The 17,862-nt window shown below is 45.6% G+C and overlaps 1 protein-coding gene across 1 annotated transcript; it reads right to left on the reverse strand.

Annotated features, from left to right (window-relative positions):
- Positions 1 to 596: 596 nt before the first annotated feature.
- Positions 597 to 16,989, reverse strand: LOC142374706 (WD repeat-containing protein 26). Its single transcript, XM_075458473.1, has 14 exons — positions 16,386 to 16,989; positions 14,182 to 14,281; positions 12,935 to 12,991; positions 11,577 to 11,713; positions 10,381 to 10,478; positions 10,097 to 10,253; positions 9,658 to 9,796; positions 9,046 to 9,186; positions 8,194 to 8,313; positions 7,698 to 7,843; positions 7,372 to 7,450; positions 7,127 to 7,256; positions 3,256 to 3,450; positions 597 to 3,085 (listed from the first exon to the last, which is right to left on the reverse strand). Exons 1-14 carry the CDS (start codon positions 16,688 to 16,690, stop codon positions 3,060 to 3,062), a joined length of 1,830 nt encoding a protein of 609 aa, XP_075314588.1. The 5' UTR covers positions 16,691 to 16,989; the 3' UTR covers positions 597 to 3,059.
- Between the last annotated feature and the right edge of the window lie 873 nt (positions 16,990 to 17,862).

Genomic DNA, 17,862 nt, shown 5'->3' on the forward strand with positions numbered 1-17,862 from the left:
AAACTCAGACAGAAGAATAGAGAAGACACCAGGTTGCATACAGACATAGCATTTGCCACCAGCAGTGGAGTGATGTTTTTTTACTGAAATGCTTTTCTGCTTTTTTTTTTTTACACTGTCTGCACGATTTGCCTCGGCTCTTCTGAAATGGTGAATGGCATGAAAGGGGAGTCCATTCCGTGGTTCAGGAGTTGAGAAAGGTTTCCAAAGTGTGAATATAGGACCATGACATGCACAACCTACAGAAAACACCACTGTGTGCCTCAAGTGATTCGGCTTTGATACGGGCCAGAGGAGTAGCAAACTGCCAACCTACAACAGCACACCAAGCAGGAGATATCGGTTAATTACACAGACATGAAGGGAACTTTTTAAAGGCGAGGGGTGGACAGTTAGAACCTGATTCGATTGTAGGTAACACACTTTCTAAAACTCTTCCCACTCCTACTGGCATGGGTGTTACTGTGCATATTCATTGTGATAATGGTGGTAGAATAAAATATAACAGAATACAAACAAAAGATAATATATATATATATTTAAAAGAAAAAATAAGAGGGGTTATTAAATGCTTACAAAAAAAGAGGACTCCAAAAGTCTGGTTATATTTTAATATGATCATACAGGGATAGAGATCAACCAAAAAATGATATAATGTGAACAAAAATTTAAGTAACAAAAAAGCTCAATAAAAACAGACAGAAAACCAGTTTTTAAACATTTTACTGTGTATCAGTCTGTAGCAAATTGTCATTACATACCCTGAAAAAGGGAGGAAGAAAGCTTTGAATGGTGCAAAGACCACTGAATAACTTGGCTGGAGAGCAAAGGGTGTGGGGGGGGGGGGGGGGGGGTTGTTAACTCTGAATCCTCTCTAAGCTCCAAGAGTGGTACTCTCATGATGAGGCTGCTATGCCTTAAAATTGCGCGGGTGAGTTTTCGTATTGTCTAAGGTCAGTCACTTCCCGTGGGTGCATAGAGGCTCGATTCCTTTAGCATTCTCCGGTTAGGTTTTAAGTCTTTGCCAATGCGACCTTGTCAGCCATAAGAATGGTGGCAAATGTGGCGACCGTAAGGTTATGGACTTCGTGGATGGGTGCCACTGCTGTATGTGCAAGAGAGCAGAGAGACCACTCAAAGTGCAGTGAGGGTATCATACATACTGAGGGTTTGTGTGCAAGTGTATGAAAAGGAAGGCAGTTTGTGTGTGTTTTCTTTTTTAAAGATTTCAACACACACTCCCCAACTGTGCGCTCAAGAGCGTGGTTCTGGTTATTGGTGCCTCTTCTCTGTAGGGCCATAACAACAACCTGTCCAATAATTACAATCATTGACTTCTCTTATGAAATGACCCTTTTCTAGTAACACAACACCATACATATTATCTTTTTTCTTCATTTTTTTTTCTTTTTTTAAACATGCCTCACTCAAATAGCCTTTTTCTTACATTTCCTTCTGTTTTCCCCAAGAAATCTGATGTCAATAACTCAGTGCTGTTTGAATGCCACATGGTAAAGGACCCAAAACATTCTAAGGTAAAAATTAAAGCCCCCCAGATTAAAAAAAATGTCATCTTTTACAAAATGGCTCTCAAGTATTTCTTTGTTCCACAGACAGAGGTCCCTATGGGGCTTTGGATAACTCAGAATTGGTTTAAAATCCTCTTTACAATTTTATTATGGGAATATGAGAATAAGGAGAGGGCGGGAATCTTCTGCTGGTGCAAATTGAACACACACGTTACAAAAAAAAAAAAAAAAAAAAAAAAAAAAAAAAAAAAACACACGCCAATTAAATCTGCACCCAATAATGTCAACTCTCTCACTATTGTGTGCATGCATAATTGTGCTCAGTCACTCACAACCGCGCTCGCACACAGAGGAGGGGGCGGCAGTCTTCGGTGTGCAGTTGAGGTTGCACTTGAACTTTTTTTTTTCGCATCTGAAAGCGTCTCTTGTGAGAAAGGTCATGTATATGTCTTGATGGTGGAAACCACAACTCACTGACAATAAGTGACCCCCCCCTCCTCTCCCCTCACAGTTGATATGCGACCTGTGAGTCCCTCTGTCCTCCCCTATGGGGCAGATGTGATGGCATTGTGCGGCGGCTAGCTCGATGAAGGTTGCTGAGCGTGGGGAGAGGCTGTCAGTTGGAAATATTACAGCAACTGTCCTTGTTAGAAGTTAAATTAAGGAATAAAAAGGTTGTTTTTTTTTCTCCTAATGTTGAAAAACAGAAAGTGGAATCTTCACGCTAAAGCTTTCCATGGGCACTAGTTGAGCTAAGATTCACTTCTTAAATGACAATAAACGCTATGACTATCATTAAAAAAAAAAATTAAAAAAAAATTCAAACATTTAGCATAGCCTTTTTTTCTGTTCTTTGTCAGCTGGTTGGCTAATGTCACGGAGGATTTTCAGCCTTTGTCCAAATGATCTGATGAGGAATATAGCAAGAAAGAGGAGCAGAAGAAAACATACACACAGAAGAGTTGCTATATCCCCCTATGCACTATCCTCCCCCATCAACACCCCACCCACGTCCATGGAGACATTGGACCGGTAACGTGAGAGACAAACAGCCGGGCAGATGTAGTCCAATGAGACGGCTATCTGTCTGGAGACATCACGGGGGACTTCATGTGCTCCAGGCTCAAGGTGGAAGCCAGTTTCCGCGCAAACTTGCGAGGACCTAACGTCGCTGGTGACCATGCAGCGAAATGGAGGAGGAAAGGTTGGTTGAAAGAGGAGAACAGCCATTACAGCTCACCAGTGGATGACCCCGCTGGGCTTCCAGGCCTCCGTCTTGGGATCAGATTTTTGGATGAGGACTTAAATTTCCAGGGTGTCCATCATCGTGTCCAACATTTGTCTAAGCCAGTCAGGAGACAAATTTTTTTTCTCTTGTGTTTTCTCTTTTATGTCGGTGTCATTTGTTTTTTTTATTCTTCACTTGCTCTCTGATGGTATTCAATTTTGTTTGCACATTTACATTTTGTTTTACTGTGGGGTTCGTGGATTGTTGTCAAAGAGAGAAGTCATCTGCTCCATAAGTGACCATCAACTGTCCATGTTACTGCAGTTTTCTGAGGAGGGACAAAAATAAATCAGTAGAATTATGGTCACTGAGGGCAATGAACTGAGGAAAATTTTTCAGCCAAAGTTCAAGTGTACCGTTTTTAAAACAGTTAAAACTAGAATAAATTTGAGTATATAGTAGCAGAAAACTAGATACTGCTGTGACATGAGCAATTACCGTTGAGTCCATCTGCCTCTTGTGAGTCGAGAAAGGGTGCAGGACCCCAAACACGCACTGTGCCATCGTCTGAGGCAGATGCCATGAGGCCTGGGATGGCCGGGTTCCAGCTCACACAGTTGACGGTGCGCGTGTGGCCCGTGAGCTCAGCAATAGGAAGTTCCCCACGTCTATGCCAGATGTACACTTTGTGGTCTGAGGGAATAGATGAAGCAAAAATTAGCAAGGAAGTACTAAAAAAAAAAAAAAGCCACATGGTTAAAGACCGATTCCACCAAAAGTGTGATAACGAATGACATTTGCAAACAAGGACACAGCAGTTTCTTTGACATTCTCCTGCATCATGCTGTGGTTCAGTCACCATTTTTTTTTTCTTTTAATACTAATGGCCTTTTATCCCCCAGCAGGACGAGGGAGTCTCCCGGAGGAGCACTCTCCAGTGCCTCCTCCAGGGACTCCAAAAAGGGTGGGTACTCTGAACTGCTGTTCGGTGCATAAGCACAAACAACAGTCAGGACCCGTCCCCCCACCCTAAGGTGGAGGGAGGCTACCCTCTCGTTTACCGGGGTAAACCCCAATGTACAGCCGCACAGCCGGGGGGCAATAAGTATGCCCACACCTGCTCTACGCCTCTCACCGTGGGCAACTCCAGAGTGGAAGAGAGTCCAACCCCTCTCGAGGAGGCTGGTTCCGGAGCCCAAGCCATGCGTCGAGGTGAGTCCGACTATATCTAGCCGGAACCGCTCAGCCTCGCGCACCAGCTCAGGCTCCTTCCCCAGCAGAGAAGTGACGTTCCACGTCCCAAGAGCCAGCTTCAGTAGCCGAGGATCAGACCGCCAAGGTCTCCGTCTTCGGCTGCCGCCCAGCTCACAAAGCACCCGACCCCCTTGGCCCCTCCCACGGGTGGTGAGCACGTCAGAAGGGGGACCCGTGTAGTTTCTTCGGGCTGTGCCCGACCGAGCCCCACAGGCACAGACCCGGCCACCAGGCGTTCGCCAGCGGCCCCACCCGTGGGCCTGGCTCCAGGGGGAGGCCCCGGTAACCCACGTCCGGGCAAGGGTACACGGTGTCCATTATTGTTTATCATCATAGAGGGTTCTTGTGAGCTGTTCTTTGTCTGGTCCCTCATCTAGGATCTGTTTGCCATGGGTGACCCTCCCAGGGGCTTAAAGCCCCAGACAACATAGCTCCCAGACTCATTGGGGCACGCAAACCCCCCCACCACGATAAGGTGACAGCTCATGGGGGAGATGCTCCCCCATGAGCTTCAATGCTCACGTGGGCAATGACAGTGAGACCTTGAGGGGCGTGATTGGGAGGAACGGCCCCCCCGATCTGAATCAGAGTGGTGTTTTGTTATTGGACTTCTGTGCTCGTCACGGACTGTCCATAACGAACACCATGTTCAGGCATAAGGGTGTCCATATGTGCACTTGGCACCAGGACACCCTAGGCCGCAGCTCGATAATCGACTTTGTGGTCGTATCGTCGGACTTGCGGCCGTATGTCCTGGACACTCGGGTGAAGAGAGGGGCGGAGCTGTCAACTGATCACCACCTGGTGGTGAGTTGGCTCCGCTGGTGGGGGAGGAAGCCGGTCAGACCTGGCAGGCCCAAACGTATTGTGAGGGTCTGTTGGGAACAGCTGGCGGAATCCCCTGTAAGAAGGAGCTTCAACTCCCACCTCCGGCAGAGCTTCAGCCATGTCCCGGGGGAGGTGGGGGACATTGAGCCTGAATGGGCCATGTTCCGTGCCTCCATTGTTGAGGCGGCCGACCGGAGCTGTGGCCGTAAGGTGGTCGGTGCCTGTCGTGGCGGCAACCCCCGAACCCGCTGGTGGACCCCAGTGGTGAGGGAAGCCGTCAAGCTGAAGAAGGAGTCCTATCGGGCCTTTTTGGCCAGTGGGACTCTGGAAGCAGCTGATGGGTCCCGACAGGCCAAGCGGAACGCGGCCTCGGCGGTTGCTGAGGCAAAAACTCGGGCTTGGGAGGAGTTCGGGGAGGCCATGGAGAACGACTTCCGGACGGCCTCGAAGAGATTCTGGTCCACCATCCGGCGGCTCAGGGGGGGGGGGAAGCGGTGCACCGTCAACACCGTGTATGGTGACGGCGGGGCTCTGCTGACCTCAACTAGGGACGTCGTGAGTCGGTGGGGGGAATACTTCGAGGGCCTCCTCAATCCTACCGACACGCCTTCCGATGAGGAAGCAGAGTTGGGGAGCTCGGACGCGGGGCCTCCCATTTCTGGGGCTGAGGTTGCCGAGGTGGTTAAAAAACTCCTCGGTGGCAAGGCCCCGGGGGTGGATGAGGTCCGTCCTGAGTTCCTCAAGGCTCTGGATGTTGTAGGGCTGTCTTGGTTGACACGCCTCTGCAGCATCGCGTGGACATCGGGGGCAGTGCCTCTGGACTGGCAGATTGGGGTGGTGGTCCCCCTCTTTAAAAAGGGGGACCGGAGGGTGTGTTCCAACTATAGGGGGATCACACTCCTCAGCCTCCCTGGCAAGGTCTATTCGGGGGTACTGGAGAGGAGGATCCGCCGGATAGTCGAATCTCGGATCCAGGAGGTGCAGTGTGGTTTTCGTCCTGGCCGTGGAACAGTGGACCAGCTCTATACCCTCAGCAGGATCCTGGAGGGTGCATGGGAGTTCGCCCAACCGGTCTACATGTGTTTTGTGGACTTGGAGAAGGCGTTCGACCGTGTCCCTCGGGGACTCTTGTGGGGGGTGCTCCGGGAGTATGGAGTGCCGGACTCCTTGATATGGGCTGTTCGGTCTCTGTATGACCGATGCGGGCTCTGCACCGGCCCGTCGTGGTGAAGAAGGAGCTGAGCCAGAAGGCGAAGCTCTCGATTTACCGGTCAATCTACGTTCCTACCCTCACCTATGGCCACGAGCTGTGGGTAGTGACCAAAAGAACGAGATCGCGAATACAAGCGGCCGAAATGAGTTTCCTCCGCAGGGTGTCTGGGCTCTCCCTTAGAGATAGGGTGAGAAGCTCGGTCATCCGGGAGGGGCTCGGAGTAGAACCGCTGCTCCTCCGCATCGAGGAGTCAGATGAGGTGGCTCCTGGACGCCTCCCTGGTGAGGTGTTCCGGGCCCGTCCCACTGGGAAGAGGCCCCGGGGAAGACCCAGGACACGTTGGAGAGACTATGTTTCTCGGCTGGCCTGGGAACGCCTCGGGGTCCCCCCAGAAGAGCTGGAGGAAGTGGCCGGGGACGTCTGGGCTTCTCTGCTTAGGCTGCTGCCCTCGCGACCCGATCCCCGGAAAAGCGGAAGATAATGGATGGATGGATGGACGGATGGGCCTTTTATCCCATGTGGTAAGAACCATAGCTGCTCTGTCATTAAGTTGCACCTCTGCGTTTGTCAGCAACAAGGTGAGCAGTAGACCTGCTTAAAATCTTTTCACATGGACTCCAACTTAGCAACTTTCAAAAAGGCAAGCAACTTTACACATGGAGACATGCAGCTAAAATCAATGCAATAAAGCTTCCCCTCGAGCAAAAAAGCCCCACTTTTCTTCTTCGCCTCCGTCAGGCCAGCAGAGCAGCAGCCTGGCTGTGAGCTGCACGTGTGAGCCAAAATTCTGAACCGTTTTAAATGCAATCAAACGTATATATAAAGGTTCATTTCTCAGACGATGTTGCACATTTTGGCCATGTTGCTGAGCCACAGAAAAGTCTTTATTTTAAGCCAATGAAAATAGGCTTCTGTCAATCAGCATCCCTGTGGTGATCAGCAGTGAACCTGCACACTATGCAGTGAGGAAAATGACACTGCTCATCAGTAAACTGCAACCCCTCTCCCTTCTCACCTAATATTTATTTACTATTAACTATCTGTTACCGAATAAATCAATAAATTTGACTTCACCTTCGCTGCCACTGGCAATGAAATCTTCGTTGTGTCCTCCAAAGCAGGAGTGGATGGTGTAGAAGCCCTGGGTCACACCTTGGTACTTCCTCACCAGCACCCGGTCTTGAAGATCCCACAGGTGCACTCCCTACAAACAGTTACAGAGGAACAGACTGTCCTGAATACAGTTTCTCAAAATAATGTATTTGCTTCTTCAGCAAATACACAGATATTGCTGATATTGGTGAAGATCAAAGGCTTACCTGAGTTGCTACATTTAACAAAGCTAATCTACCGTTCTTTGAAACAGTAAAAGACATGACAGGATGGTCCTCCTGAACTCTGCAAAGGACATGTAAAGAAGACGCAACCCATCAGATACTAATATACGATTACAACAACATCCCGTATCTGTGCGACGTTCACACCCTGCTGTGCAATTTTTGCGGGAAACATTGTGTCAACATGAAACTGCCTAGCGACTTGAGTACAAACAAACTCATATACACATTCATGAGAAAAACGGCGCACATCATCATCATTAATCTCTCTGTTTAACAGCGCAGTGGCTAGGAGTCTCGACACGTACATGTTTCTGTCTGTGAGGTCCTCAAAGTTGTACCCCCGAATACGCTGATGAGTGTCCGAGGCCAGCACTGTCCTGCCATCGCCCAGGCACCACAGGCATTGCACCCTCACGCCCTCCCAGGAGTCTAACAAGTTACCGTCCAGGTCCTGACAACACAGACAGCAGAGCCCTCATCCCTTATTCTTGACAGGAAAATGAGAACACAGACAAAGCATAGTATTGCAACCAATAAGGAAACCAAATCCTCTTTGAAATAGTCATTAACAAGTAACACCAAAACCTACCCATACGTTATAATATACACATCTGACCTGCTCATTCCAAAAAAAAAAAAAAATGTTAAGAGTCAATTCTATTATCGCTGCCCGTTTAAAGTAATTTTTTTACCCCCTCAACCTTCAAACACACCAGGAAGAAAAGAGGGAAACAACATTTAAAAAACAAAACTGGAAAAAGATTGATAAAAATAAATGAATACATTTTGTGATCCACTTACACACTGATAAAACTGCCCCCTCTGTCCTCCAGTGACAAAGCGTTTGCCATCAGGGTTCCAGGCCACACTGGTCAGGCTATCTTCATGGGACTGGGACATTTTGGTCCGCAGCTCCCCCGTCTGGCAAAGAGAGACATTGACAGAGGCAGCAGAAGAAGAGGAGGATATGAAAATGGGGGAAGGGAGAGAGCAAGAAGACACATTAAGTGAGGGTGGGGGAGGGATGAGTAATAGGACAAGAGAGGAGAGGGAGTGGGTGAAGAGAAGAGGTCACTGAGTACACACAGTACACTACAAAGTATCCTTAAACCTTTATTAGACTCAGGATACCCAGCATGGTTGGCTTCAGTTTGCTGAAGTGATGGCACTGTCATTCACGGTCAGTTTCACATAAATACTCCTAACAGCTTCATTCAAACCAAACCATCACAGTTATGGAGAGCACTCAGTGTATTGGTCAGTGTCATCGACATGACACACATGACACTTTCTGCGATACAGCGCACAAGTCTTCTTACAACAAGAAGTCATGTTGCCACGACAGCTTCTATTGGCCTTACCAAATGCTCCATGGTTGTGTTGAAGTTGAACTACACAATTCTGCTTGCTCATTCGTGCACAAAAATAAAGACTACAGTAAAGATTATGGAAAAGAGCAGATGTCCAAGTTGGGCTTCACAGAGGACACAGACATATTCATATTCATCCACTTCTTCATTGAATTTAAACTACACATCCAATTTCATGATGTCATCATGTTTAATTAAAGCATTGAATCACTGCTGTCTAAAGTTGAAAGGAAACTTTAACTCAACAGCTGGGAATTTAGAGGCCTCTTTGCAATAATGTTACCTGAACATTCCAGAGCCAGAGCTCAGAGCAGTCGTCAGGTCCACATGCAATCAGGTAGGTGTCGTCGGGACTCCAAGCCAGGTAGGAGACGCCGTATGCGTGGCCCTCCAGGGTTCGCAGCAGCTTCAGCTGGTGGCTCTCCTACACAAAGATATGATCAGATTAAAGAAAACCATCACCAAAACAAAAACAAGGCACCCTGAGGAGCAAGTCCTTTTTGTGTGGCAAGAGGTTACATAACATTAAAAGAAAAATTCAAGGACATTCCAGACAACTGTAAAGGTATACTTAAGTGGAGACTGTGTGACAAATAATGTTTCCATGTCTGAGAGGGGCCGCGTAAAAAAAGAAAAAGCTTTAAAGAAAGAAATGTATGAGTCACTATCGATGTGAACCTGAATAAGATGCATTTCTGTGGATTACATAACCGACACCACAAGTGATCCCTACTTAAAGTAACAGAACGATCCAAACTTAATTGTTGAGGATGCATAAGACCTATCGAAGCGTAGATTGTTTTTCAACTGCTGTACAATTTGTGCATCAACTCTATTTTATTACTTTTATTGGATGCCTAACAACATCAGGGAATAGTAGATTTTCCACACTCACCGGGTCCACTTGCCAAATTATGACAGTAGTGTCTTTGGAGCCAGTGGCTAGTTTGGTGCCGTCATTTGAGAACTTGCAGAACCACACTTCATTACAATGCTCCGTCAGAATCTGCTGGGTGTAACAGGGAAACTGTTTCCTGTGACAAGAAAATAGACACAAGTTTCCGATATTGATCATTAATGTAAATCTTTTTACAGTATTTTGTCTATATCTGAGGAAAAAGAGCACACTCGTACAACAAGAAAGGAGAAGTGGAGATGTGTTAGCATGTTAAAGCGCAAAGGGTGAGACGTAAAGAGAGGATAAAAAGAAAAAGTTAGAACCTTCAAAGAAGACGTATCATTTACATTTGATTCACATATCCCTCAATGAGTTGTTGCAGTGTGACAATTTAGCGCAGAGTCTCAGCAGCTGTGCAGTATTGTGCAGCACCAACCTGCTGCAGACATGATCGAGGAGAAGGGAGACCGAGTCCAGGTTATTATCCAGCTTGGTGTTATGATAAAGGCAGCGGTCCCTCTGCAGCTCCACCGCTTGCCGCAGCAGGGTGTGCAGTCGCCGAGGGGGCAGCATCACAGAGGGCGGCAGGTAGGCTGCAACGTGGGAAAGGAAGCGGTACACAAGTTCACCTCTGCGCATGAAATGTGCGTGTGGCCGCGCTGAAGTGTCAGGCAATGTGCGCTCGCTCTGCAGGGGCATTTTATGAAATGGTTTACTCACTCTGTAATTTATCCAGCAGCCGGGAGCGTGAGGCTGTGCCCTTGCCCTCCCACTCTGCCTTGGCTTTAAGATCCTCAGCATGACTACACATTAGATACCTGCAAGGAAACGCAAGGAGATTGGTTTAAGCCAAACAACACGCACTGAGGGAATCGTAGCAAACATAGCAAGATTATCACAACTGAGTGATCAATTACCACTACATACTTTAATTTGCTTAAACTATAGAAAATGTATTTAGGAAACCCTTAGCCAGGGGTTACAATTGCGTCAGTACTATGGCTGCTCGAGACGACCACAACATTTCAAGAAATTGTTGTGAATCTGCCAAAAAAAACGCCACAGCCCGTCTAAAAAAAAATGTCCCTCCAGAAGCTCTTCAATGTGTACCACGAAAAATATGAGCCTGGTCTATTTTTGACACAAACCCCTTTAAGTTCACATAGTAAACTGAGCTGGACAGGAAGTCAGAGGGAGGAGCAACGCTTACTCATGACACAGGAAAAAAAAATAAAAAAATGAGTGAAAACATTTTTATCGGAGACAAATGAGCAGAAAAAAGGAAACGCTGTCACTGAAACAACATCATAGGCCTGTAGTGCTGTTTATCAAGGGCAATACTGTACATCCAAAGAGGGAAGTAAGAATATACCATGTGAAAAGGGAAAAACAAAACAGGCAGCACAAAATATTTGATCAAAGTCATCCGTACCAAAAGCGAAAGGCAAGAATGAACACTGAACCTACTTTTTAAGTGGTGTGATAATAAATGCCACAATTCACTTCTCTAATGACTACTTATGTGCAACACTGGCTGCATCTCCTTTTCGAAATAAATGCAGAAAGACGGGTCCAATGCTGCAATCTGATGGGTAAGATAAACTGATACCATCTGCAATTTCATTTCCACTGTAGATTTGACCATTTACAACTAATTGCAACATTGTTATGTCCAAGCCTAAATAACCAGCCTCAGTCTGTTAAACAGCAAACAACCTATTTACTGTATAATCCCTGTACTTGATTTCAGTTTCACATCAACTTTCTATAGCTGGAACAGCGCAGGTGGTGACATTTGTGTCATTTGTGATCACGGAGCTATGTCAGATCATAAGTAGTTTGAAGGCGTGCATCTGTGTGGGTGGGCGTGAATGATCTGATGAGAGCCATGAAACAGTTGCAATATCAAAAAGTACCCGCTGAGTATGTGGATACGATCTGTGTTGTATTTGAGTGGCGTCAGCTCTCCCCGGAGCACCTGCAAAGCCTCCAGGACTTTGCCATCCTCCAGATACTCCAGGTACTTCTGCTGCAGCAGCAGGAACTTCATACGCTGAGTGGAAGAAGCAAGACACAGGCAGAGAGAAAATAGCTTATCAAAATGAAAAGAGCATCAGAGAACGAAGGAACAGATTCCTGAATGAGCCTGATCATACATAAGATCTCTATTACTGATCCAACAATGGATAACCTGCACAGCTGTACTGCACTACATGTTTTCATCCGTACCCCTGTGAGTTTATATTTAATCTCATAAAAAATGAAGTAACTAAACAATATTTGTGACATTGTTTGATATCCACTTTAAATAAAAAAAAAAAATATGGTGCCGTCATCTTGTAAAGCTGCCTGTCCTCAAAGATTATTAGAGATGTTCACAAAGCGCATAGTAATGTCAACATCACCAGTCTTCTTTGAAGCTGGTGGCTAAATGCAAGTGTTTTACTAATCGCTGCCCGTCAGCAGTGACATTTGTAGCATGAAGCGTCTTTGTCTTATCTCAGCTATGCAGCACAGCTCTGACGATTGATGCAAACGCAGTTAGAACTACCACACACAGATTTGAGAGAACGCTCGCCCACGTATGCCTGCAGAGACCTCTCTAAATTCTTAAACTTTATATGACCTGAGTAAACTGTGATTATGACTATATCTACGACCAACCAGAACTGCGGTCAAGCTATCTTAAAGGCGATAAAACCAACTTCCACTCTCGGCGCGAAATGAATACCACAGTTGCAGTGACGGCTTAAAATATTCAGGTACATGCATTTTCACATTAACTGACCTGTGATAATGACAACAGAGCGGCAGGCACTTGACTCAAATATCAGGGAGCGTTTGTGGAGCTCATCCTTTCTGCTAATTAGTGTAATAGCTAAGGCCTATTAGGCCCAGCTCGGTTCCATTTCTAATCTAGCATTTTAAAGAATTTACTGTCAAGAGAACACAATGAGCACTATAATCGTTTGTAACCATGAACAAATATACATATATTTACATAATAGAAATAAAGAATGAAAGAACTAAAACAAGCTAAATATTCTGTACAACAATGCCATGATTAGAAAAACAATTGCATATCTATTCTCTAAATCTGATTCAATGTCAATTTCTGACGCTGCACTTTCTGAGGTTTCATCCAGAACGTTTTTCAGCTTTCAGTGTCGAACAACAGGGCCCTTGCTCCACAACGGTACCGTTCTGGAATATCCAGATGTGTCTGCTAACTGACTGTTTCTGCCCAGTTCGGGTTTGGGCGAAGGGAGCTTACCACAATGGCGTTAGGAGAATGCATCAGTGCTCTCAGCTCATTGAGATCATTCTCAGCCTGGATCAAAACAAAGGGAGTGTGATGGAGGGGAGGGACAGAGAGAAAGAGAGAGAAATCATTAGCTCAGCAGTTTCCATGCATGCAGAGGAGAAAAAAAAAACAAAACACTAATATGAACAGTTACAAAGATCTTATGCTCAGTGTAAATGAGGCTATTGCAATGTAGCTTATTGTTGTATTCTCTGATCAAAAGGAACAATCGAAGCTTCGGCTCAAAAATTACAGCCTCCTTTTGCTATTTCGCAGGTGAACAAAATGTTCAGAACCAAAACGAAAGCTGAACAAGTGGCTGGTTTACTCCCGATTTGCAGAGAGACCGGACCTTCCACCCACATCCAGAAATTTACTAGCATTTGGCTCAAGGCCGCAGTTAATTTTCCAGCCTTCCAGTTCTGACTTAGGTTCATCATTCCAGATGATTCATCTTAATAAGTTCTGCAGCTTTATGAGCTTCAGCTCGAAAATGTTGGACTGAGAGCTATTTTGTACTTGGAACACAGGGGTAACACAACAAAGGGCTGGTGATTTAAAAGCCAATTACATTGAAAAAAACAACAACAACAAAAAAAAGGTACACAAAAGCATTCAAATGTGCCAATATAAACTGTACAGGTCTCAAATCCTATATTATTGAATCTACTGTGGCCTTAACAAAATGCTGCTATAACAACGTGTAATACCATGGGTGCTTCAATGAAAAACATAATAAAATAATTTCTGACATTTATCATGATAATAGCCCCATAATGGGCTGCAGGCCATGGCCATTTCATTGCAAAATAATGGCCAAAATTAAATGTTTACTTAACATTTCAGAAGGCACATTAAAAATTGAGAAGCCTTACTTTCAGCATAGATAACTACTTGAAAAATATTTCCATCCTTCTGGCCCATCAAAGCCCCCCCACACGCACACTCTCAATAATCATAAACATACAGTTTTGATGAATATGAACACGTAAAGTCTGTGAATGAGCATGGAAGACTATCTGTGGAGCTATGTGCACTGAAATGATGAACTCAAACTTCAACAGCAGGAGGAAAAAAAACAAAACAAATAGCAACCCATTGGTACTAGTCATGAATGCTTATGGGTCTTTTACAGCATGTAGACCACAAAAGCATGAACTTATGTAACCGTAATCTAAATGCAGACTACTTTGTGTGCTCCTGATTGCCAAACCAACCTTGTCCCACTCCCCCTCCATGACATGGTTGCGGAACTTGGTAGCTGAGGGGTGTTCCAGTCTGCAGCCCGATTCCTGCATCAGCAGGTCCACCGTCTGACTGCAGACACACAGACAGGGGGTGGAAGAGGGGCAGACAAAGTTATGCTGATGTACAGACACACAAGACACAAGAAAGAAAAGAGAGAATGACTTTGAAATCAAGCATGAAACGGTGGCATTTTGGCTGTCAGCATTTAGTCGGTAATCAGAACGGCGAGCTCAGTCAGCAGGATGCTGAAAAGTCACTGCGCGCGATTCTATGACGTCTATACATCTTACAAACCATTTCAGACACTTCTCCTCGTAACAGGGTTGCACTTTTTGGGTTACAAAAAGGTTGACTGGGTGATCTGTAAAAGTCATTTTGAGGACAATATCAATGTTGATGGCCGACAGCGGGAAGCTGCACTTTCATGGCCGACCGTATCTGGAGGGCACCGACCCAGGGCAGGTGTGTCAAAACCCAGAGAAACCGGAGACGGCGAGAGGTTCATTAACATGTTGCAAGCTTTCGCTGCAGTTGACATCACCCCCACAGCCTGTCAACCACGAACCATAACCATCTGTCCAAACACCATCTCCTCTGCTTAACATAAATGTGCCCGCTGAGATGTGTGTGCGAGATAATGAAAATGATTTTTTTTTGGGGGGGTGGGTGGGAGAGTAGATGGCTGACACCTTCAGCATGATGACATCATTCTCAGGTATCAATGAAGTGGCGCAGCAGCTCTTGTGTTGAGCCTTTCATCCACCTAAATGCTACACCAATTTCTCTTGCCTTTCTCCAGCTGAAATACGGGGGCCCTGTTTCATACCAGGCAATGTCATGTATCCCCCTAAGACACCCCCCACCCCCACTGCCACTGTAAACGATGTTCGGCTCTCTTTTATAATGCCTTGTAATGGCTGCTTTACCTCACCAGCTGGACACCACGGATCAACGGATGCACAGCTATACAACAGCGACTACCACGGCCACGCTGAAGAAGATGAGTACACATACATATCTTGAAAGCCCCCACCGTGCTATAATTAGATTCAAGCACAGCGTTTCCACCTAAAACAGCTGGTAGAGAGCGCATTCCTCAGCCGCCATGAAACCGACCGATTCTGCTCATTTCAGGATACATACATGGTCGTCTGGATGCGGGCTGAGACTGGGCATTGACACATTGCTCTGACACGGTGACACAAAAATGAACACAATAATCTAAGAGAGGGGTAATACTTTTCACTCGACAGCAAGACATTGCGACTAATCTGATTAATTGCACAGCTGCTTAAAATGACACTCCGTATAACAACATAATCGGGACAGTTTTTTTTTTATAAGCAACCCCCTCCCCCTATTATTGCAGTGTTTTTAAGCAATCCAGACTTATCAAGGTTTCTCGGAAACAGCTTTTTTTTTTGGAGGGGGGGGGGGGGGGGTATGTTTATACTGCAGGCTAACTAAAAACAAAAAGAAGAATGCCAACAGTCGCCTGACCGACAAACGGACGTTGACAACCCCATACATTAAACCTTACATTTTCTCCGCAATGTTTTTTTGCGCAACAGCCCTTGAAACGCAAAAAAACGTACACCACAAACTCGATAATCCTGCTTAGGTACTTCGTTATGAAACGCCAGCAAGGCTCTTCGTTCTCGTGGTATTGACTAAATATCATTGCAAATCATAACAAGTTAATGAATCTTATTTTGTGTGAATAAACGTTAGTAACGTTGGATGATGTAATGCCTTTTATCCTGTTCGAAATCCATCTCTTTTGTTAGCGCATTAAAGAGTTGATGTCATAACAAGTGCTTCATTTCGGAGTGAATTTCTTAGACAACTAAACGTTGGACTGTATTTTCTGTTTGCATAGAGGTTTAATGTCAGGACAACACCACAGCGCAGGCTAGTGCTGTTAGCTATTAAGCTAACTGTTATTGTGCAAGATGGACCCCTTCTTTTTACCCTACTGCCTAGCTACACAGGCTAACTTACTACCCCATCCCCCCATGTTTGTGTCTATCAGGCGCTCTAACAGCGCCTTTACTCGCTGCAATTTAGCGGTTTCACACGAAACACCAGTGATATAGATGACACTTAATTTGTCCAACGCCAATATAAAATGTTTATGGAAGTTTTTTCTCAACTGACACATTGTATAACTTACTTCAGACCCAGTCCGTGGAGATGTTGCCCTATTAATCGTATGACATCTTCCTCCGCTTGCGATAGTCGTTTCTTCTTTTTCAGCGAGCCAACCTCCGAGCTCGAAGCCGTAGAGGTAGCCGAAGTCCCCGAACAGGGCCCGACTGAGGACCCATTACTGGTACCGACACTGTTACCGTTGTCTGTGCTGGATAGTAGCCCGTTGGAGTGGGTTCCACCAGCCGAGGATGACTCCCCGTTTTGTGCGCTGTTTAGGCAGGAAAGATCTGAAGATTCTTGTCCCTGTCCTGCCCCGTTTGACTGCATGCTGCTGCTGAGATTGTTGACAACACTTCGGTTAAAGTGGATGGCCGATGTGGTTTGAGAGTGTGTTGCAAGTCCTAAGACAACTCCAGAGAGGCCTGTTACAACTGCTGAAGCCCCGGGCTCTCCTGCTCCCTCCGCCGCCGAGGCTCGGTGCTTCTTCCGCGGGGGCGGCGACGCTCCGCCGGTGTCCGAGTCGGAGGAGGAGGAAGCGGAGGCCAGAGTTTCCTCACCGAGAGCGGCCGTGGTTAGAAGCCGGCGGAGCTCCGGGTGGGAAATGAAGGTAAAGCTTCCAGATTTGAGGCCTCGTTGTCGGGCTCAGAGCGTACTGTCAGTTAGCCCGTTTTGTTGATGTTTCTCTCAAAACAGCTGCAACTCTAATGGAGTCCTGACGCCCTGACGTAACCGGAAATTCCTACACTACCAAGCTTCCGGGTAGAATTATAATCCATGGGTGGCGCATGGGAATTTAGTTTGCATAATTACTAACAAACAACTGTAACACCTCGCATCAAAATAAAATGTAATATCCCCAAAATCATGAATTGTAACATACTCTATATGTAATTTAAAAGTAGCATGATGAATCGTCCACCCGCAGGACTGACACAGACAGCTTTTAGACAGTAAATTGATCAATGACAACCCTTTCACAACTAAAAGTTGTATAAAATTTACATTAAAAAGAGTAATCAAATGATTTGATCGCTATATGTTATTGCAAGGTAGCATATAAAAATAAACGAACTGAAAACTGTATTGTTTTATGTCAAATCTGTTCTCATTTTGGTGGGAAAAAAAACAGCATCATATTTAAAAAAGCTGTAACAAGTGAATCAAAAAAGAATCCCCCCTAAATTTCTAAGAATCATTAGGTGCTAGTTTACATGATTGGGTATAAGAGCATCCCATAGTATTTTACTCCTTCTCAAGTAAAGATGCGGATGAATGTGATACTTTCTAAATGATTGCAAGGGAAAATAGATCTACATGTTTAGTAGAATATTTCTCAAAGTAAAACCCCCCAAAAAGAGAGAAAACAGTACAGAAAGTAAGAATTGAGGGACTAAGGACTAAGGACTAAGACATTTGGAATTCTTTATCAAAACCATGGTCTTTGCATCATCCAGAGTGAAGAACTATCCTGCTTATTATCAGCTCACAGTACAAAAGCC

This window comes from Odontesthes bonariensis, chromosome 24 (assembly GCF_027942865.1).
Source record: "Odontesthes bonariensis isolate fOdoBon6 chromosome 24, fOdoBon6.hap1, whole genome shotgun sequence".
Classification (NCBI taxonomy): Eukaryota; Metazoa; Chordata; class Actinopteri; order Atheriniformes; family Atherinopsidae; genus Odontesthes; species Odontesthes bonariensis.

Bases quoted from the DNA above. Each gene is read 5' to 3' on its own strand.
- LOC142374706 (XM_075458473.1), bottom strand. From the start codon at position 16,690: ATGCAGTCAAACGGGGCAGGACAGGGACAAGAATCTTCAGATCTTTCC. The intron at 10,254-10,380 runs GTGAGTAAACCA...CCCACGTTGCAG, and splicing joins GCTGCTGGATAAATTACAGA to CCTACCTGCCGCCCTCTGTG. The intron at 8,314-9,045 runs GTAACATTATTG...TCTCTTTGCCAG, and splicing joins TCTGGCTCTGGAATGTTCAG to ACGGGGGAGCTGCGGACCAA.